Source organism: Accipiter gentilis, chromosome 9, assembly GCF_929443795.1.
Source record: "Accipiter gentilis chromosome 9, bAccGen1.1, whole genome shotgun sequence".
NCBI classification, from domain to species: domain Eukaryota; kingdom Metazoa; phylum Chordata; class Aves; order Accipitriformes; family Accipitridae; genus Astur; species Astur gentilis.
Window position 1 is genome coordinate 20364193 of NC_064888.1, and position 23459 is coordinate 20387651.

At 40.8% G+C, this 23459-nt stretch overlaps 1 protein-coding gene across 10 annotated transcripts in view; it reads right to left on the minus strand.

Annotated features, from left to right (window-relative positions):
* Positions 1 to 23459, minus strand: part of ZSWIM8 (zinc finger SWIM-type containing 8) — a 72996-nt gene that overhangs the window by 19623 nt on the left and 29914 nt on the right. For 8 of the 10 annotated variants that reach the window (XR_007507375.1, XR_007507374.1, XR_007507373.1 and 5 more), the window contains exons 4-19: positions 20904 to 21076; positions 19022 to 19129; positions 16068 to 16149; positions 14656 to 14776; positions 14093 to 14294; positions 12959 to 13134; positions 9542 to 10550; positions 8609 to 8740; positions 7497 to 7676; positions 6002 to 6185; positions 5334 to 5432; positions 4300 to 4424; positions 2782 to 3013; positions 1844 to 1996; positions 868 to 1090; positions 403 to 692 (exon numbers count right to left, since the gene is read on the minus strand). Coding sequence is in view for 1 of the 10 variants with exons in the window: in XM_049811367.1 (XP_049667324.1) it covers positions 403 to 692; positions 868 to 1090; positions 1844 to 1996; positions 2782 to 3013; positions 4300 to 4424; positions 5334 to 5432; positions 6002 to 6185; positions 7497 to 7676; positions 8609 to 8740; positions 9542 to 10550; positions 12959 to 13134; positions 14093 to 14294; positions 14656 to 14776; positions 16068 to 16149; positions 19022 to 19129; positions 20904 to 21076 (3489 nt within the window). In the remaining 9 variants the exon portion in view is untranslated. Of the gene's footprint in view, positions 1 to 402; positions 693 to 867; positions 1091 to 1843; positions 1997 to 2781; positions 3014 to 4299; positions 4425 to 5333; positions 5433 to 6001; positions 6186 to 7496; positions 7677 to 8608; positions 8741 to 9541; positions 10551 to 12958; positions 13135 to 14092; positions 14295 to 14655; positions 14777 to 16067; positions 16150 to 19021; positions 19130 to 20903; positions 21077 to 22337; positions 22437 to 23459 lie in introns of all 10 variants that reach the window. The other 2 variants (XR_007507376.1, XR_007507377.1) reach the window with 2 other exon arrangements.

The following is a 23459-nucleotide window of genomic DNA, read 5'->3' on the forward strand; positions in this document are numbered from 1 at the left end:
GCAAACAGAAGGAGGAGGAAAGTGAAATGCTGAACGCAGCCAAAGAGCATGTTCAGACTTGACAAATGTCTCTCTCTTCAGCAGACCCCTCAAAGAGAAACTAAGACCAGTCTCTGTGTGAGAAGTGGTCTATGGAGACCAGTCTCTGTGTGAGAAGTGGTCTATGGCTTTGAAGACTGAAGCATGTTGCAGTACAAACAAGAAGAAACAGATCACAGGAACTTTCCAGGCCAAAGCAAGCACCACTCTGTAAATCATTGGTGCTCAGCTTCTACTGCCAGCTGTGCCAGCAGCTTACATGGTTACCATAGCACATCAGCATCACCATTTTGGGGAATAAGCTTGCCTCCCTCCCCTCCTTCCTGCCCAGAAGTAAGCTTCCTGATAAAGTTTTGCTGTAACCTGTGATCCAAGAGACATGAGAGGAGTAAGTTCGAGAGAGCCAGTTGGGAGACACAAAGTTGTGCAGCCCTAGTGCGTACAGCCCAATCTCGAAGGCGCAGAGATGAAGGTTGCGGTGTGGTCCCTGGTGCCCACCACTGGAGGAAGGGTGGGTGAAGATAGAGGTACTGCTGTTTCCACCTGCTTTGATAAGGACTGTCTTGGCCAATTCAAAGTAGAAGTGAGCAGCTGCCTCTGAGGGCTGGTTTGGGACATGAGGAGCATGGCTCTCCAGCCGTCTCCCTTTATACCTAGAAGAAAAAAAGACAGAGGAACCTTTCAGACAGCAACAAGTACCCCAAGTTCACTAGCTGGAGTGCAGATTTCCTGTCTTTAGGGTCCAGAGAAGTACTTCCTGATGCACATGTGCTAGCTTCCTGACATCAGGCCTAGAGATTGCCTCTGTGCACTGGTATTATTCATTACCTGCCAACTTCCACAGTCTTTGCACGGGCTCCCCCACTGGCTCTCCTACTCCCACTGGAAGAGGAAGATCCCAGCGAATCACTTGAAGAACTGCTGATGCTGTCACTGTCCTGTCCTCTGCCCCACGATGTTGCTGCCCATCCCCCACGTAGTGGACGCCGACTGAGTGTTGGAGAACTGTCAGAGGTGGTTTCAGGAGCGCTGCTGTCAATACTAGCCATGCCTACAACACCAGAACCAACACAGTAACGTCACCAGGGTCGGTAAATGTAACATGGATAGGTAAACTCCTACCCACATCACCTACAGTCCCAACCAAGATCAGTTGTGTCAGTAACAGTCAGCCTTGCAAACCAAGATTAAATTGGTCAATTTGGCCACACATATCAGTGTCATTTTGCAGCTCTTGGATTAAAAAGCAGAAAAGTCCAAGAACAATATATCTTTATTTCCCCCTTCACACCATCCCAACCCCTTGCTCCACCTGCCAAGCTTTGTGGCAGTGTGTAACAACAACAAGAAGCAAATACACAGACAAAGTCAAGTTCCACAGATTGTATGAGCATGAAGAAAACCCTTCTGCACAATTTACACAAAGGTTCTTCACACCCCCAGCCTCTAACTTATAACCTTCCCAAGAGAAGTGTAGAGAGGTGGCAGCTCCTCTGAATTTGTTTCTGGACCCAGGAGCACAGTGCTTTGCTCCCAGAGTCCAGCCATCATTCAGCTCCAGATACCTAATCCATCACCCAGAACATATCTAGTGTGAGAAAGGCATGATAAATTCCCATACAGAATGGGGCAGGAAATCTGTGGGGCAAAACCTATTTCTCCATGCCAAACATCTTGGAGACAATCAACTGCTTCCATAGTACAGGAAAGGCTGACAAGTGGAATGAAAGAGCAAGGAAATTGCTGAAAGCCCAGCAGACTGCCAGCACAGCACTAGATGCTGTATGACCTAGTCTGCTCCTACCTGTGTGTTTCTTCTTCTGCCTGACAGGTGAACCCCAGCATCTCCCATTGTATCCAGCTCGGTTTCCAAGGGCCAGACGACTGGGGACCTTTCCCTCTTGTTTCAAGACAGTGGCCTCCGCAGCTGGCTCACAGGGGGACCTCTGAGAGCTCTCTGCATAAACAGGACAGTGACAAGGTAAACATTATGATTTGTTTCTGTATCTCTAAAACCAGATGTGGCCATTTAAAAGATATAAACATAAAAAGATGCAGGATTTTTATGAAATGAGTGGTATTTATGAGCAGGATTATCTCAGTTTTCTTTCAGTATTAAGCTTATCATCCAATACCAGGCCAAGAACATTTGACCTTAACAACTCAAGATTTGGAAAATTTGCTGCGACTACAGAAAAATTTTAGAATAAAAATGCTCTAGCAACCCTAATCGTATTGCAGTCATCCTCAGCTAGTAATGATCTCTTTAGGAAGAGTTAAGAGAGCACTTGCTTTCCACCAAATGCTGCTGTATGTGATGTTTGCCACCAAAGTGGAGGCACAGCTTGAAGAAAACCACATTTACCTCTAGCACTCTTCAGCAACCTTAGTTATTTATCTTGAATGAAGGTACCTGACTCAGTGTGTTACTTTTTGAAATCCTGCAACTCTGTGATACAAACCTAAAAGACAGAGTCACAGTAGTTTTATGTTAACTGGTTATACAACTGGCTCAAAATAGGAAAACCTGAAAATTAGCTTGAATTTCTATGCAACAAGAATGTTTACAGAAATGGATACAGCCAAACAGATCATGGGGGAATGACTTTCTAGTAACCACCAAGCAGCCAGATGGTAATATAATTACTCTGACTACTTCCCAAAACAGACAAAAATGTACAGTTCCAGTTTTGCACTGATAACAGAAGGGTTTCAGCACAGCCCTTACAAAGCACCTCTTACCCTGTGCACTCTTCTCCACAAAGTTCTCAGGACTGCTCTGGACTGCAGTGCTTACAGTAGCTTGCTGAGTGACAGAAGTCCCTGGAAGCTGCTGGATAGCTGCAGTGGACTGGGCAGCATGTTTGGAAGGAGATTTTTGGTTTGCTACTGTAGGCTTGCTGGATGAGTAGAAGGAACTCAGAGTCTGTGGTTTGTGAGTTTGACTCTCTCTGTCCAGGAGTTTGTCTAAAATCTTTAACAGCAAGAAAAAAGAAAAAAAATAAAAGAGCTTAGCAGAAGGGTAAAAGAACAGGCATTACACCAAGACATAGAGGGAAAGTACCAAATCAGCTTCCTGGTGCACAATAAATTCCATTTGTTGGAGAAAAAAAGAAAATGCTTATTCTCTAGAAACTAGGCATTGTCTTCCTGCACTGAAGATCAGCAATGCACAGTTGAGAGCCATGTGGTCTGTATCACTGAGGACGTAAAGATTCATTTGTACGCAGTAATATCCCCATTTTCACTTCGAACAGCCACTGGCTTTAGTTGAAAAGCACCAAAAACTCACAATAAAGAAGTACTTCTGGTACATCAAGGACAGAATGGAGGACTTTATATTTAGTTCTGCCAGTCATTAGATGTTCTTGTTTAAGTTACCAAAATTCTGTGCTCACCACTCAAAAAATTCTGTCAGACCATTACTGAGAAACTGGTAAAGCCACTAGAGAAGCTGCCTTCTACCAGCCTACAATAACACTTTATTGTCATTATTTATTACATAATTGGGCAACAATGCATGACCACATTTTATGGGTTTGTCCATTTCTACTGTTCATTCTCCAGATGAAGAGAACACCACGAATGTGACAGAGCATTTATTTGCAGATGACTGATATCACATTGTCCCTGTTATTCCCTGCAGAAGAGTATAGCAAAAGTACTTCTTCTTTAGGAGGCAGAAAGACACTAATAATATTCTTGCTGGGTAGAAGCTTTTCTGAATATAAAAGATTAATGAAACCTTCCTGAAGCTTCAGCATTTTTTCATATTTTTTTTTCCTCTTTTGGGGTGGAAGGGCAGAGTTTTACTATCTCTTTTGCATGGGAAATCAAGGCACAAGTGGACTGAACTAATATATCAAAAAAGAGGTGAGAGGTTAAGAAACAAAGACTTTGCTAGATATACTGTTCTGCAAGCCAACATCCCTGCAGCAAAACAGACTCAATCCCCAGACCACATACACAGCGCACACTGAAAACCCCTGGAACAAAGGACTTGTTTTAGCAAATAAGCAAAAGCACCAAGAACGCATCTCCCAACTGGACCTTAAGACCTTATGGAAAGGGTGCCCCTTCCAGGTCAATGCAAACTGCGGAATCAGATTTTACATCAGTGGAAGAATGTAAATACCACAACATAGCTTGTAAATCACCAGTACATGACACAGCAACTTATGCTCACTGGCAAAACTATCAAATCCATCAAAACCCAAACACGGTTTGCACCTCCCTCTCTCCTTTTAAAGGGAAACTCACCTTCTTCAGCTTAGACTGATCATCCTTGTAAGTAATCATCAGGGCTAGTGCCAGATCCCCTTTCTCCCTTCGGGTGCCTTCACACAACAGAGGATGTTCTGCTTCACTGACAGTTGTTTTCATGCCTGCAGGCCAGAAAAGAGGGGATGAAGAGATAAGTGAGCCCAGGGAACTACACCACATCCTGAGCACTATCTATACCTCAGACTATTTTATTCACCTCACTGTCACAGGCAAAAGATTATTTTTTTCCCCTATTTTTCTGTTAACTTCAGAAATAGGTCATGAATAAACAGGAGCTGCTGTCTCTCCCCAGAATACTAAGCTTGCTACAACTGTCAGAACAACCAGATCCTAATCTATGCCACTGAAAAAGAGTCCAGGCAAGCCCACAACTTCATCTTGAAAGAAACTTTTCCAGTTTCTGCATATGCTACGAGCCAGCATTCCCAAACCATAAAGAACTCATCTTCCTCCTTTCAGAGATGAGGCAACAGAGGACAGGTCTTGTTTAATCCATTCTATTCCTTTTTGCATGCTGCTTTAACACAGGCATACAATATTGTCAACATACTATATATAATTACTGCTTTGTTGCTGAAGCTGATAAATGAGGCAAGAATCCAGTATTATGCTAAGACCCTGAATTATATGATAATGCGCGAGAGTACTTCTGCTAGTCTTTCACTATCATTGAAAGACCTCTTCTGAAATTATTGCCTTTTGTTCTCTGAAATTATCCACCTCCATTAAAGTCCAGGCAATACATCTTCTGCAACAAAAGAGCAAGAAGAAAGCTAAAATTCATGTTACTACTTTAACATTCAGTTCCTGTCCCGCATCCCCCTTCCATTTTTCACAGCTTCGCACCTCAACCCTGGCATGTAGAATCCTTCTGCACCTGGTTCTGACAAACCATGCAAACACTTTCATTTCTGCACCAAACTGGAACAAACTACTAACTCTCACCATCCAAAATGAGGCAGGATGCAGAACACAGATGAAGAAAGACTTTTCTTGGAAAAGATTCTTACCAAGAGCAGCAACAGCTGCCTCAAAACCAAGCTCTTCATCTCCAGGCATTTCATTATTCCAATTACGGCTTGGAGGTCTAGAGCCTGTAGGAGAAACCACTGAAAGAAGACAATAGAATTACTGCTCAGCTTTCAAAACTAGGACCTCAAGGCAAAAGCCATTTCTGAGAGCTTTCTAAATTTGCAGAGCTTCCTGTGGTCCTATTCCTAGCCCTGCACCACTTTCAAGACAACAGCACTATCTTGGGGTTTTTTTTCCATTTCTCTCTAAACTCAGAAGGTTCCAAACCAGGCAGGTATACTGCCAAGTCAGTCTACTAATCCCAGGTTGTGTTCTTTTTCTAAATACTAGATTTATATTGCCTTCCTCTGAATATAACCAGCATAAGAGTAGAAAAGTCAGTCATTTATAACTATTTTACAAATACACACAGACTGCTGAAACGTGGTAAGTTTCCAGGTTTTTTTCAAATGTAAGCAGAAGGAGAGGCAGTTCCATTGGGGCACAAAGTACCTCTACAGCAATATGGAGGGAAGTGGAAGCAACAGCATGTGAAGAATCAAGATTAGGTTGTTCTTATACAGAAGACAGTTTCTCTTTGAAAACCCCTCAAGACCTGGCATCTCAGAACATGCCCTTCACACACTCAAGCCAATGCAGACGGTACCTGGAGTGCACAGGACATCAAATATAAAGCTAGCCAACATCAGAGGCAGGACAGGACGGTAATCGCATAGGGTCCCTTCTCGCAGTTCTTCAGCTCTTCCTCGAATAGTGTTCATCTCGTTAGTGCCCAAGGGAATCTTTTTCAAGAGAGCTACAATCTCAGACTCCTGATACGCCAGCTTCACCTGGTAGTATCCACAAGGAAACAGAAGCTGTCATCAGCACAGGGCCTATGGGCAGTGGACGATTTTTCCCTATACATGAAGTACAGCAACAGTTTTTATTGAATTGTTAAATTATAGCAACTCTTAGCACCCTAGCCACTTTTACCATTCTCTCCACACTGAATACAGATTTTCAAATCTAATACAAGTCTTGCCTCATATTTATACACACATTTTTTTACTCAACTTATCACTCTTGAGCTGCATACAGAATAAAACCCATCCGCTTTCATAGGAACATCAGGAGAAGCATTTGACTGGATAAGTCAGTGGAAAAGGTGATTACTCTTAATTGTAGTAAAAAAGGATGCTATGTTAAGTAATATACCCATTCGAGACAACAGAGACATACTAGGAGAAGAATGGGCACGGGGTCGCAGCACACATGCCACCAGGATGAAGACCATTACATTTCACTACTCTGCCATACCTGCATTCTCTCCATTCTTAACATGTGAAAGTGATTGTTTTCTTTTAGGTAGCAAGTAACTGCCAACCTCACAATCTTCTGATCAGACCATAAAAAGTACAGATAATTAGTGTAACAAGTGTAGTTGGTGGATACCTAGCAACAATACACACCTCCAGGGACTGTACAACCCTGCAGTGAAAAGCAAGGCGGCTGCAAATCACACAGACAAGGTCTTAATTGGACACTTCTTTTTTTCTAAACAGGAAGCCAAATAGTAATCAAGCAGTGTCCAAAATAATATGCCTGCACAATGCACATGTTCACTTGGCCAATGAATGAGATATCAGCAAGAGCAACTATTTTGAGATGTAACAATTGCACCAATTCACCCCGAAGGGTAAGTTTCAAACCATTTCACCAATGCGAATATGGACAGTTCCATTTACAAATGGCTTTATTTTCCCCAGATTAGCCAAGCAAACTGGAAACATATTTTAAGAAGTAAGCTATTCTAATCAAAACTATATATTCATAAAAGATTTTGTACTCATTTAAATATTTTCAAGCCTGTAACTTCATGTGAGATCAAAGGTCTGATGGCACATGAGGTCTGAGCTTGAAGGTAATTGAAGGTAATGCCAGATGAAGTGATATTTCTAATAATTTTTCTGGCAGATCAACGTGTGCTAATAGGACATGTGCACAATCCATGTAGTCTCACTGCAATCAATTTAAAGGAAACATATAAAAGCATAACCAAACTTGAGGAGCTGAAATGGAAACCACATGAGCAAAAGCATTCAAGCAGCACAATGTTGCTTATGGGCTTATGGATACTGCCTTTTTGAGATGTTTCATACCTCCAGAGCCTTTGTAGAGGCAGGTGGTCTCTGCAGCTCCAGAGCAAACATTCCTATTCGAAAGGCCAGGTTGTGGTACTCCAGCCGCTCACTCAACACGGTCAACAAGAAAGCAGCTTTAGACAAGGTGTTGGTTGCCATCCATGTCTGCTTGCTGGTTGATACCTTGTTCTTTTTGCCCTGTTTGAGGAGGAATTTGTCACAGACTTTCCTACATATCCTAAATGAGTCTATGCTTGTCCTTCTACCCTTTGCAATAATCAGTAGACAGGAGAAAGAATAAAACATATTTAAATTTTATTCCCTTTACTGAGGAATCACAAATCCCAGTGGTTACTGACGAACATCATTACTTCCCCTATCTCACCCCAACACAACACAGTGGAAGAGCTGGCCTGTTGATAAGACATATGTCCACTACTGGACTGATGCTGTGCAGGCAGATGTTGCATGCCTGTCCCTTCCAAGGGAACCCTTCCATGCAACAAACACTGCTTAGTGCCACTACAAGTGATTTTCCAGAAGTTTATGCTTATTTCTTTCCTTTCCAACCCTCTGTTCTGAACCAGTAAAACTTCTAACATTTCCAGTGGTGCACATTATGAAATAGGAGACGAAGGTTTTGGAGAGAATCACAAGAAACAGGGTCACCTGCACAGAGCTGCACAAAAATCAAGACTTCTTACAGCTGCTGTATATTCTCATAGCACACAGTAGCAGGTATCTCTTAAACAAAACATCCTTTGAAGCTGATGTTAAATACAGTGTTTTGTCCAATTGATTTAAAAGATTCCTAAAGGAGCTGCAGCTTTTAACAGACCAACCAAGCTTCTCTCTGAAGCATAAGGAAAAGTGAAGAAGCTTTTAATTAAACTCAAGTTTCTGAAGACTCCAAGTCCTGCTGAATGGCCTGTTATTTTCTTTCTCCTTTTTTTTCACCCACACACGCAGTGATCAAGCACATTAATGGCATCCAGAGAAGTTCAACCCAGAGCATCAGTGAAGTGCCCTGAATCACAGTGAATGAGAAATGCTGGGAATGCTGTTCTATCCATCCCACATATTCCTTCTAACTTACTCTACCCCCAAAACTAGACAAGCTCTCTCTCTACCTTAGTTGGTGGTTGCTCCACTTTGAGATCTGGAGGGTTGGCCAGTAGGTCCCTGGCAAGCTCTACAGTTAAGCGGCATGCATCATTACTGTATCCATGTGCATACAGGGCCTCTGCACAGGCAAACAGGATCTGCAAGAAAGAACAGATGGTCATATTCAAACCACACTCCCTGAGGCTAGAGCTAGCCTGCTCAAACTACTTGTTGCGATGACTCTGCAAACAGAATTCACAATTAACTTCAGCAGCAGGTGTTGTCAGAGTCCTTCTTGCCTGGACCTTCACCACCATCCCTTTAAGCACTCCCCTAAAAAGTCTTTTCTTCCATGATTAAGTCCTATCCTCCCTCCAAGTGCTATAAGAGATCAGAGAACAACTTAAAAAAAAAAATAAAACTAAAGCCCAAACAGACTAACTATTTCCATGCATCTCCATTTCAGCTGCTTGTGCATATATGTGCATGCTCTAAACATATTTTGAGGTTATTACAGGAACGTGACACAGTCTATTTAGATTGCCTCTGGCTTTCCAGAGAATTTCTGCTTACATGGTTGGATTTGAGACTTTCCTGCTGGGCACTTACTCATTTTTAATTTCAGCTCAATTTTGCCATTTACAGGAGTGAGACTCGGTAAAAAAGCACACACTGTGTTGCCTACATCTGTAAATCCTGGAGTGTGACATGGGATGAGCTAAAACTGGGATACACTTGAAGTTAGCACAGAAACAGGGAGTCAAGCTCATGGGAAAGAGACATGTATGATACCACTGGATTAAGTAGATAGCTTATGATACAATGGGTTATGATGACATTATCATTAAGCACTTGATTTAACATACTAGGTTAAGTGTGACAGCTAGGAGGCTGGCAAGACCATGACGTATACAATACATAAAACTGCAAAACAGTGGTTTTAACTAGATTCAGCTCACCTCCATCCGGTTCTCCTGCTCCAGAGGCTTTATACCAGCAAATATATCCTGCTCCTCTTCATTTCCCCCTTCAGCTTTGTCATCATCTTCCTTGGTTACCTCTTGTGGATTCAGATAGTATACCTGGTAATCATCGTCATCTTCTCCATCATCCCCACCCCCTGCTGCACCATTCTCTCCCACTTCTTCTGGCTTCAGGCTCACACCACCACTGTTCTCATCTGCAGAAGGGAGGTCATCGTCACCACTACCCATTTCCTCCACAGGATCCTTGGGCGATTTCTTGGCCATGGAACTGCTCCTGACACTGGGCTCAGGTCCCTCAGAGAAGTACACCCCACCATCCTCCTCAAAGGTGTCCCTATAGCTCCTGCTCAGTGGGCTTTCTGTAAAACTAAATGTGTTGCTGGCTTCTGCCCCTAGAGCCAAGCTGCTGTCATCCAGGCTCATCTCTGCCAAGTCTGGCTCCAGAGAGCTGTCTTCACTGCTCATGCGGCGTTTCCCACTATGTTTACTGGTCAAGCCTTTGCTCACTGGCAACTTTGCTTTGCCCGCTGCAGTCTTGTACACAGCTTTATCACCTTCTGCTGAAAGCCGTCTCAGAACTCTCTGTGGCGTTTCAGAGACAACTTTCCGCTTTCCAGTAAGTTCCTTTGGACGAACTGCTGGCTCTTGTGGAGAGGGATGCAACCTGTCCCCAGGCTGCAGACATGGTCCCCCGGGCTCCTGCCCATGGGTTCTACCAGCCTCACAGGCAGTTTCTGTACACTGCAACCGGCAACTCCTCTGCTGGATGGCCTTTACCCAACAGAATGAGTTCTTTTTGTCAGTGCTGCTATATGTGATCCCAGAAATGGGATAAGCTTCCTCCCAGTTGAAGTAACAGGCTTCCACAGCTGGCTTGAAACCCTGGAAGAGCTTCTCCAATGATTTCTTGTGCTGACCCCTCTTAACATTATCTATGACTTTCAGCTGCCACTGTCTGAGCTGTGAGCAAAGGTCCCTGCGCCTAAAAGAAGAAGCAAGAGGACAGGTTAGAAAGCAGAAACAAAATGCACCTGTGACAAACTACCTCAACCTACAGAACACTTCCTTTTGGTCAGAAACATCTTCTGCTGAATTAAGTATAGACAGCATTAGTAAGAAGACAGGCTGAAAAAAGGAAACAGGTATAACAACAACCAAGTCCTAGACAGGCCCATGATATTGAAACAAAACGTGAACAGTACCAACATGAAAGCACAATACAAACTGGACGGTTTAAAATGAAATACTGTCTTGCCCTGTTTGCTTCTCTGTTCCAAATAAGGTATTAGCGATGTGAGCCTCAGCAGTCTGAGACCAGTGAGTGCCATGGGGAGCTGCTCTTGGAATCATTCATAAAACAGTTTGCAGCAGCTGTGAAACAGCCCTGTGAAAAACTCCAGTCAAGACATTCAAAAGTACAATCTAAACAGCCTACCCAGAGAAGCACAATGCCAGACGGGACCACCTAATCTACCTCTTTACCCTGATATGCCTATCTAGAGCCCAACAATTTAATTTAGGCTTTAGCAGACTGTCCTTGGGAGACTAAACTCCTGCAAGCCATAGGCACAGAACAAGCAAGAGAAAAATAACTGATGTTCAAATAACTCTGAGGAAGAAGCAAGCTGGTAGAGTTATATAGACTTAAATTACATAGCAGTTAGTCCCACACCCCATATTACCATGGGAAGAACAAAGCATTTCTGCATTTCTCAGCTCCAAATCTCATGCAGGGCCTAAGCACGAGCAAGATAGTCTAAATGGATTACATGTTTGGGTGACCTAATTCAAGAAGAGCAAAAGACATTTCTAGAAATTGCACCAAGTGTCTCAACTGCCATCTTGTTTCTACTACAGATTTCAGAGATCTGAGATACAAGCCCAACACTTCAATCCTCTCAGATTTCCTATCAAAAGCAAAACAACAAAAAAATCAAATCAAAACACCCAATTTAGGTGCAAAGGGTATTAGGACAAAAGAGTCTAAACAAAATGGACTGCTTCTATTTGTCCACTAAAGAAATGAATTAACAAATGAGCAGACTGGTAGGGCTTAATGAAGGAGAGGTTTTTCAGAAGGAAAAAGAATGGGCAAGTACTTGGGAAAGGTAACATAAGGATGAAAGCCTGCAATGAACTAGGAAGGAGGTAGCAAGTCTCCTTATGATTCACTGGAAAGAACAGCAAGGATGGGTAGAAGAGGGTTTTTCCTGATGACTATTCAAATGCCAAGAGAATAGGTAATCAAGCAGGAGCAATTCAATTATGCACGAGCTCAAGTAGGAGATCTGAGCAAAATTTGAACTGCGCCAAATAACTCAAATGTGAATACACATAGCACAACTTCATACTTCATTCAAAGCTAAAACCTTTTGTGTTTTTTCTATGTGATCTGATTGATGTTTGTGTTTATTTTAAGCCTCATTCCCAGTTTCCTATGGTTTTTGGTTTGTCTTCATCTCCTATATTTAGCTACTTCATATTGTAAACTGTACATCTAATTGTACTAAAATGCATCCATTTTAGTGTCCCTGATGTACCTTACATAGATAGGGCATTTTATTAATGTTACACAACAATTCACAGAAAGCAAATCCTGTTAATGTGTAATTGTATTGAAAATACCATCCTGTTTTCATTTGTTCTGAAAAACTTTCTCTCAGCAATTATAGCACATTAAACTAATTCAGTACATTTTACACACCACACTTTGTAGACTAGATGTACAAAACAAATTATTACAATGTCAACCACAGTATCTCAACACGAGCCCTCAGTACCTCCACTGCTATTCAGCTAGTGCTAAATAAAGATGGCAGTGATTTACCAAGGCACAATATGGTTTAGAAACCTGCAGAAGCCTCATAATTTTAACTCAGACAATTGAAAACACTGACTGAAAATCATACACTCGTGACACTGTTTACCAATACACTGCAGAGAATAAATTCCCTAAGAGCACAGAAAGCAAGAAATGGTTCATCTTGAAACAGACAACAATGAATGATTGGGCCAAACAGAAATCTATTAAACTGCTGAATAGTTAAATTTAGAAAGCATTAAAATTTATCAGTAGCTGGTGTTATAATTCAAAGAAATGTTCTCCACTGACAATAAAATGCAGAATTACACTCATACGTAAAAGAGAACTCTCGGAAAACAAATTATTCACACTACATGATGTTGCTAAAAGTGAGCAGCAATAACAAGTAAAGCTTAAAGTAATTATAGTGCTCCTCAACCTTACACAGCACACAGTCCAGAAGGACTAATGGTTGAACAGGTAATGAGGTAATGATACAAACACAAGAAATCTACAGGAAGAAACTCTTGAGTGTGCTTGAATATCACAGAAATAAAAGAGAGACTGGATCTGATTCTGGTGCTCACCTCTGTGGACTAACAGTTGGGTCAAGGACAGCCAGCCTCCAAAGAACAACCATCTCATCACACATACTTGCACAAGCATGAGCAGCTACTTCTGACTGGCCATTGCTGCGTCCTGTGTGCCCGCTAGCACTGCTGTGTGATGCAGATGTTCGCACACTGTACCACCAGCCAGTTATCTGCAGAAGAAAATGTTCAGTGGAGCTGTGTTGTGGCCAACATCTCATCCCCTGCTCTCACTTAACCTCATAACTGCAAGGAAACAGGATCTGTAGCTAGTACCATGTTTTCATTTGACTACAACATAACTACAAACATTAAAGCAGTATTGGTTTGTGAGAACTAAGGGCCTCAAAATTAGGCCTGGTTAGAAGGCACATACCCACAGAACAAAACACTCACAGGAGGTTCTCTTACTAGAGGCCTTCACACTTGGAGGGAAAAAGTGAACAAATGTGATAAATGAAGCATATCCTTTTCCCCTGCTCAAAGTTGAGGTATGTGATAGAGCAATAAGGAAACTTAAACTGCAATTTATGTTACAGAGTGAGATCAGTGTCTTGAACTCTAAAATGAAACCTTTTTCTTAATACTATTTTAAAAAACATATATTTTAATATAAAAGTATATAATATTATATATTCATATACAAATATAAAAATTATTTACTATTAAAAAATTAGTTTCAAAAAATTATTACTTAAACCCATCAGAAGATATCTTCTACAAAAAAACCGAAAGTCACTGAGATTCTGCCACCCAACATATATCTTCAGTGTTTATCAAAATGACAGCTCATATCTGATATACTTTGTTTATCAAAAAAAACCCTATTACAGTAAATCACTTTGACTGGGCAGAAATCAAATCAAATGTGCTGAACAAAAGAGGTCAGACTCCATATATTCATGTTAAAAGGACTGAGGTATTTTTGGGATATAGTGTTACCAGGACATCACTAAATCAGCACAAGAGCAAACTGTAAGATCATCTTAAGTGTGGAGAAGCACATGCCTATAATGCATAAAGACTGTTAAAAAAAATTTATTCAGCCATAGATTGTAAAAGCACATGGCACCAGTCACTGGCTCAGCCTGGTTCCCCAGAATTTTCCCTGCCACAAAGAGATTTGAATACCTGCTCATAGTTGAGACACTGGTCAGTCAGAATCTCCAGCAAAGGAGCTGCATTGCTATCCCGTCTCTTAAACATCTCCCGCACAATGGAAAGCAGGTTCCAGATTCCTTCAGGCTCTCTTCCTCGCAGGGGACGCAGAAGACAGGCCCACTCAGCAGCAGCTGGTGGCTCCGTGGAAGAGAGATACATTGAATTCACATCACTGTAGATAAAACAGAAGAGCAGGGATACGAAAAAATGAAATCAAGCACAGCCATACAAAATTCTGAGTATATTCTATGTCCAGAAGTATATTTGCACCTTAAATGGGACAGACATGCATAACCTAAAAGAGAGGATGCATTACAAGACCGAGAACGCTACGCAAGCAAGGTATTGTGCAAATCCAGTGTGCTCTACTGAAATAACATTGGACAAGCTATGCAAAAATACGGTCCAGAAGAGTGACCATGAAACTAAGCATCCTTCAGTTGATGGCATCACATAAGCATACAGGCTATACAGTGAATGAGCTTACAGATTGCAGGAATATCACATTTTCCCTTCAACAGGAAACAGTTTACCTGAAAACAACAGGAGAGGGTCCACAGAATTTATGAAGGGTTTTCTTTATGTTGTCACTCAGAGTAGATTCATCTAAGTACCAGGTGCTTTGATCTGATGCAGAGGGTCCAGCAGTGGGATCTTGACAAAAGAATAACACATATACAGTCTGCAGACTTTGAAGATATTTTCCTCTGTGTGCCCAACCACAGAGATTATAGAGAGTACACAGGCAGTGTTACAGTTTATTTCACCCGTTGCAGAACTCACTATTCAGAACTATCTTAAAATGCTATCATAACATTACCTTAACCACTGACAACACTAAACTGGGAGACATGGCTGGCACGTTGAATGGTAGCACTACAACCAGTGGCACCAGAAGAAATTAAAGGACTGTGCCAACAGAAACTTCATGAAGTTCACTGAGGAAAAACATACACTTCTGTACCTGGGACAGAAAACCCCTTGCATCAGTACAGATTGAAAACCAAATGGCTATGTAGTTGATAGAGCTTGGTGATTATGGTGGATGCCAAGCTGAACACAAACCAATGGCAAACTTTCACTGAAAACACAAAACAACCCCCCCCCACCCCACCTGCAAACTGGGATATATTAAGAAAAGCACAGCTAGCAGATTCAAGGAACTTATTTTATCCCTCTCTACCTGGCACTGGTAAAGTTACACCTGGAATACTGTATCCAATTTTGGGTCCCCCAGTCCAGGAACGATACTGAGAAACCAGAGAGGATATAGTGGAGGGGTATCTGGGTAGCTGGGAGCACGGAGCACATGATCTATGAGGTGAGATTGAGGAAGATGGGCTAATTTCATCTAAAAAGGAGAGGGTGAGGGGTGATCATTAACAGCCTACAACTACTTGGAATCACAAACACAATGCAAACAAACCCTTCTTGGCACTAGAAGACTATAAAAATGGGTATACATACAGGACATCAGGAAAAAATTCTTGACCAAAAGGGTCATGCAGCACTAAAACAGGAATACTCTGTAATGTCTCTGGCAACCAAGACTTGGCTAAGCTAGCCCAAGCCACAGCTAACCCAATCTAGTGTTGCAAACAGTCCTGTTTCAAGTAGGAGTTTGGAGAGGTCCCCTCCAATCAAAATTTCCAGGAGTCTATCATAAATATTGACTTAAAAAGATAAATCTTTTGTTAGAAAGGTGCATTGCTTGACATTCCCTTCCTCTACATACACTCTGAGTCGTCCATTACACCAACAATTGCCCGTTTCTGTGCCACATATACGTGCAAGTGCCTCTAAGAAGCACTCAACCCTTTCCCTTAACCTCCACCTGCAATCCCAGCTACGTGGTAACAGACCAGTTTAGAAACTCAAAGCAATGGAAATATATCCACTTCCTAGCTGTGGCACAGATTACTGAAATAAAATATATCAAGGTTACCTGGGGCTCCACACACTGTGTTGATGGCAGTAGACTGAGAAGATAACAGCTCATCCAGCAAGCGCTGAGCTGTTGGAAGAATCTGAAACCATGAAGCAAACTTTCAATATACACAGTATTTCTTATCCTGATATACCCAGCCAAAGATTTGCCTGGATTTTCATGACTGAAGCACTCTCATAATTTCAGAAGTATCGAATACACACCATCATGTTTTGCAAAAGGACGATAGAGGGTGCTAAAGATTATACAATAGAAAACCAGCTGTTACACTTTCTCCTCTCCTTTCTCAAAGTGATATGCAAGACTTACTTCCTACATTCACACCTTAAGAAGGAAACAAAAACATCATAGGTTATTAGTTCCCTTCTCATTTATTGAGTAGCAGCAGCCCACAGAGAGTGATACTGCAGCTAATTTTGAGAGATATGGAAGTGACTGTAGTCAAGGTCACCATTTTTCTGCACTTTGAATGTTCTTTATTTCTTGTTCCCAAATCATTTCTCTAAAACCCAAGCTAATGGGGACAGAGGAGCAAACTATAAATTACATCTATACATAACTTTTCAGGCAGACTTTAGCTTATTTACCATCCTGTTAGCAAAGGGACAATCTATATATTAACTCAGACACAACAGTAAGCTAAGGCAATGTCAGCACTAAAGTAATCATAGCTTCTGGACAGTTCAGAGCATAAGCAGAGAAGGTTTACACCTGATTGCAAAATCCTAAGTAGATATACCCTTAACGTCCTCTTTTTGAAAGAAAAATGCACAGTAGAAAGCATTTTTTCCCAAAGTAAGTCTGGGTTGAAACCACAGATCCATTTAGCCTTTAGCATGCACACTTAAAACAGGTTAGGCATATAGTTAGGATCTAAATGACTTGCAACAGAATGTCTGATATCCCCCCACCTCTCTCCACACAACAGCTGAGGTTAAAGATCACACTTACTGTAAAGCAAGATACATTCAGTACATCTATATTTGCAAATAACACGGGTCCATCTCAAACAGATGGAAGAAAAACAATGCTTCAGAAGGATATTTTGCTTTTCAGTCACCTGAAGAAACAAACTCAGCATTAAGCTATTCTTGTACCTTCTTCCACTACTACATATTTTAAGTCACCACAAAGCAGAAAAGTCACAGGTCTAGGCAATGTCACACCATAAGGTTGAAGTATCAGGGACCTGCAGTGACTCCCCTTCAGGCATTTTTGCCAAGATATTGATATTTAATTGGAATAGGAGTACTGGCTTCATGAAGGGAAATAGCTCTTGGGAGAAGAACTGGGTAATAAATTCCAGCTGCTCAGAATCACTGACATTTTCATAGATATGGAAAACACTTTCTACAGAGATTTTGCAAAACATCTCCTTATCTAGCTGCATTCCTACAGACCACCATCCCTTTACACTTGAAAGTAATTAAGCATTATATATTGCTGTACCATAATGTCATCCACAAGCTGGAAATAATTATAAAATAAAATCATGTGTAAAGCCTACTCTAATTCTACATCATGTAGTCAAAATATGGGGTCCCAAGGTATCAGCGTATCTATCTCCACTCAGAAACCTTGAAGACCGGGAATGAGACTGTTGGAAGAGTTTTGGGGTATACCTTTCTTTTTTCAAGGGAATTACACAACACAGGTTAAGATGCATCTGCCAATAAAACCCAAACTTTTCTGTTGGGCAGCATCCATCAGATTATCTTGCAAGATAGTAATATTTAAATTAAATAATCTAGATGTTCCTGGCTACACAGCTGGTACACATGACCAAAGGAGAAATAAACCCTGCAAAAAGGAGCAGGCACAAAATATTTGAAAGCAAGCAACCCGCATGCCATTCAGGAAACAGCTACCACCGCTGCTAGCTTTTCAAAACCCTCCTATTATTAAGCACCAGACTATGTGACATAAAGCTCAAAGTCTTTAAGGAGGAAAGAAAAGCTTTGTCTGTTACATAATCCAGCAAGAAGCACACACTATTGGTGCTGAACTCTCTGCAACAAAAAACCCAGTATTTTTATATCACTTTCATATTATACGATTCCTTGATTTCCGCTCACATAAAGATTAGTAATTCTGTAGGAAATTTAGAGGATGTTTTAGCAGTAGAATACCTTAGTGTCCCATGCACAGCACCATAATATGAATTTTAGGCACACGCTGACAGTAATCTAACTCCTACTTAATACATTATGCACACACTACTGAAATGTGACAGATATCCATGCAGGTCAGTTTTTCTCAACCTCCTTTGGTTGAACCAGCATAAAAAAAATTGCCAAGCCCTTATTTTTTTAAAGCAAACATTTCACAATCACTTAGGTATTTTCTGCAAGCATTTTAGACAGATGATATAAACAACCTGGCCTTGAACAACATAGATATTTAAGGAGTAAGAGAGCAGATTTTGCCGTTGACTAATTAAATGTCATGTCTACTACTTTCCATAACCCAAATGGTTCTTATGAATCACCAAGAAGCTATACTGGGGGCAGTCAAAAGGTCACCAGTTGGGTGCATTAGAAAGTGCCCACCTATGACATATACAACACATCCCCTGGGTAGTCTTCTCCACTTAACTAACCACACACACAAGAAAGAAGCAACCTGATTTGTTCTGACCCAATTTTTTCACCACCATGCATTTATTTTATTGTGTTTGATCTTCCACAAGCTAAGCGCATAGTCACACTAATATGAATAGCCACCACTCTTTCCCCTTTTAAGACACTTCTAATATTTTACTTGGCAATAGACAACTGTCAAATAATAGAATGGCAAATCTGAAAAGTGCAAGAACTGAAAGCCTTCCTAGCAACTCACAACTGAATAGCATAACTGGTTATCTTGCAACATAAGACATCATATAAATTGACCCAAAATAAAGATAACTGAATTTAACAAAAAGTCAGTCCCTATCAATTGTCCCCATTTACCTGTTGTGGAAGTTCACTGATTAGGTACTGAGCAAATTTTTGCAATTGGTCTCTTTGTAGCCGAGACAAGGACTCAGAAACAGGTGCTCGTAAGCATACCGCAGATGCCTGAAGAAAGAAAAGGAGATATGAACTGCCATTAACAGGTCAGACTTAATGAAGCTGTGTCCACTGAATGAATGGTCATGAACAGTAGCTATGCTGATGCATATGATGCTTGGTCTTGATGGACAATTTTTCTTCTGTAATTATGTGGTGTGTTGCAGTCAAGATGCAAATAAGTTGTCTATGCTTTATAAAAAACTGTTTTTAAGAGTTTCTTTTCAAGGAAACTGCTTTAACAGCTGTGCTTAAGGTCTGTTGTTGCTAGCAATTGCACAAATACTGGCAGGGATTTCACAAACAAACCTCTAAAATAGGACATTATTCTTTAAGCTTCTGGCAAACCAACCAGTTGGGGGGTGGGGGGGGGGGTGGGGGGCGAGGAGAGGGCTGTTTCACAGAATCACAACCACCTCATTTATCTCATTAGAAGATTGAAGAAAAATCTTAAAATGTCTCTTTCCATATCTTAGAACAACTTAGATGATAAAAAAACCACACCACTAGTTTCTTAACCTTTTTCACTCTACAGAACAAAAAAATGCCCAAATGGCACCTACCTAAAATTTAACCTGAAAACAGGCAAGAGCAGTTTGACAGTAAAGATGTTTCTGATATTGATCTGTCTACATAGAGCAATATACCTTGGCTTGTAACTTGCTAGTGTCAGCAGTCGGTACATACAAACATGAAAATCTTTTCACTATCATTTTTCAAGTAGAAGAAAGGATTGGAGGGAAAAGAATGATTTTTATCTTACACAAGGTTCAAACTTTGAGTGTAAATAATAGAAATGAAAATTTGTTTCCTATCCTCACTCTCCAAACTCACCTTTTAAGACTGGAACTAATAATTCAAAGCCGAACCCATTTTTTTGCCGACTCTCCAGTCTTAAGTACAGACAGTATTACAATGATTTCACAAGAGTATCAATTTAAGCCTATCACAATTTTCCATTGTGAAATATTAACAAGGTTCAGCAGGTTATTAGCACTTATTTAAGAATCTGGAGTTGATCATAAGCATGTAGCTATAAAATGTTCTGTGACAGCAGAAAATCTTCTCTTCCTTTCAATCATCCAAGCTTAATCCTTCCTTAAGATGTATTTCTCAGCTTTCCAAAGACTGAGGAAATTAATCTGTATGCAAGACTGAACCCTCAACTTGTGTATTTCATGTTGATTCTATGCATTTTCACTTGGAGTTCATTGGGATAAGAAACACCTACTTTTCACTCTATATAAGGCCTCACAGAATACAAGCAGTCAAATAAAAACATAAACTTAAATGACTGGTTGAAATCTACAAGTCAAAATGACAGTTACCTGCCTCAGTACGCATTGAACATAAAGGCCAACAGTGATCAAAATTACTTTCCTTCCGCACTCTGATCAAACAACCTAAAGAAGAGCTTTCAAATCCCATATTTACAAAGACCTTTAATAAAAGACTAACTATTAGTGACCTTTCACTCCTTGCAGAACTGAAGGAAGGGAAGAATGAGCAATTCTAGCATTTAAATGAGAAACAGGAAGGGGCCAAAAAGGACTCTGTATCTACCCGTAACAATTTGCACATTATCAAAGGACATTCTGCAGGTTAGAGCCTCAGACAATTCACTCTGCAGACTGCAACTGTGAGCACACATTTGCAGAGTCTGTAACCAAAAGGAGTGCCAAGAACAATTTCCCTAAAGAGAGTGCGTGTTGCATGAAACTGTAATGGGGAGAGACTCAGAGAGGATGCCTAGGGGAGAGCAGAACTGTATTTAAAGGCCTACATTGTGTATCCGGAAGAGGCAGAGCGCCACGACGTGAGCACACCACTTGGCCCCAGCTCCACAGGTACAGCTACACGATGTGATCCTGCATCGGTCAAACATCACTGCCACATTGTACGCACCTTTGGGTGGCACCATCTGTGGGGGTACCACAGTGGCACTTAGATGGAAACCTGTTAAAATTCAAAGTCCAAAGTTACTCTTCTGGTGCTTGGGAGACAGATTCAGCTAGCACAGAAATTTAGGTATGTGCCATTTAAACAGTGAAACAACATCTCTAGCAACAACATCCATATGGGGATGGACATGAATTTAGAGTCTCCAGCACTTGTTTCTTCCTAATCAGCTATGGCAGAATATTAGCAGAGAGCCATAACATGTTATAAAAGGTTCAAAAATATCAGCTTTTAATACATTAATTTATTTATATATTTACTTCTATTAATATTTAACAAACAAAAGCAGAACTGGAAAAAGCCATCACTGAAAAGTGTGGTTTATCTGATCACAGGGTCAAAGCTAGACTCCACATATTTTAGGCGTGGTTTCTATGTTAATTAACTCTAGCAATGGTGCAGAACAGCCAGGTGACTCCTTCAGAATTATTTCCAAGTCAGTCAACTTTCATAATTTCACAGTGAACTAAAGAAGGCAGCACTTACATCTTAACACTTTCACTTTGTGGCTCCAGAAGCTACCCATTTCTCATAAATCATCTATCTCCTTGCAATTTTATGAATATCCCGTTTTTATAAACCATGTACTCAGAAAACAAAAACCCCCTCTTGCTCAGACTAAAATCAGTGGAAATGGGAAATTCCAACAATAACGCTTGAGCAAATTCAGCCCCATTAATCTGTGATCAAACAAATAAATTATGAATCTCATCTTAGGCAGGATGACAAAGAACTTTAATGAGGCTTGGCTTCATGTAAACTCATGTACAATGCATACCAGTTGTATTCATAATGCAGCTTCCTCTACAGATAATGGTTCCAGAGGCATACATATTACAAGCAGGAAAAGGCCATCAGGACCATGAATCTTCTACTTGTCTTGAAGGTCCCTATCTCCAGTTAAACAATCTCTACAGCAATGAGTATCAGCCTCAGAACCTTTCTGCTAGTCTCAAATTCAGTTTTAATGAAGCATAGAAAGCACCAAGGGTATCAAAGCCATAACCAAAATTCAGTCCAACAATCTACCTCAAGTGAAAAAATATGGCTTGGGACAGGTGATTAAAATAGTTTCTCCATCATCAGCACAGGGAAGCACATTATAAATCCACACTACTAAGTTTTTATTATGATATTGTGAGATTATAATAATGATGGTGTTCAGGAGTGCACGTGACCTACTAAATCCCATTTAAAACAATGTGCACTATTTCTTCCTCAAAATATAATCTCTGTGCCCATACAAACTTGCTCTTACCTTGCTTAACCTTTCTATTTCTCGTGTTCAGCAGAATTCAAAATCCTCTTCCTGATGTGGGTGATTATTTTGATTAGTACACATAATGCCACCCAAATTCTTCAGCCATTTCAGCAATTGGAACAGAATCAAAACAAAACAAGGCATTCATGCAAAATTACTGCACTGCTTATTACTAGCTACAGTTCTAATTTACGTTGCACACTCAGATAATACAACCCAAACAGTTCAGCTAGTCCTTCTGTTATACTAGAAGCATCTCAGACTAATGCCAAAATGCCCTATTTTTCATAAAAGCAAATTAAGCATTTCACAAATCGGAATTGCAGCAATTCTGTTTCACTGAGAAAAAGAAGTATTTGAAAGGTGGTAGAGAAGAATGGGTCACAGCTATACACTCTTATCAAGCTCCTACCGTGAAATTTTTATTTGTATATGAAGACAGCTGACTGATTAAATGCAAAGAGGGAAGAACAGTTATAAAAAGAGACAAGGAAAATTTAAGGGCTTCAGCATGACATATCACCACCTTCAAGTCAAATTCTATCTTGATGAACATGTCTGCCACTGACACCGCTAATTCAAGCAGCTCTGCCCAATTCTTTTGCACCACCAGTCTTGCTGTGCTGAACAACTGTTTTTGGGATGGCACAGGAAACCATACCAGGAAAAAAATTAATGGTTACTTTTACCAGGAAAAATACCACAATTCAGTTCACTGCACAGCTTACTAAAGTCTGAGCCTTCAGGAACTGAAAAGGTGACTATGAGGGGAACTATTCTGGAGTGCTTTAGCCCAACACTACTGCTTAAAGAAATGTACTTGTTTACAGTCAAAGTGCAACTTTTGTCTTCTGCAGACCACAGCTCTTACCCTCCTGCTTAAAAGTGAAGACAAGAATCACATCTACTGCACACCTGAGTGACCTGGCCACCTCATGCAGACCACAAATATGTTCTTCCCTCCCACCCATCCCCCGCTCCCACTACCCAGGAACGGTTTATCTACTCCATGCATAACAATACATTACATTACAAAAACATGTCTGCATGTACCAGGAGCATTCATTCTGCAACTGCATGTAGCCCACTAGAAACAACTAAGATCTATACCCTATTCTT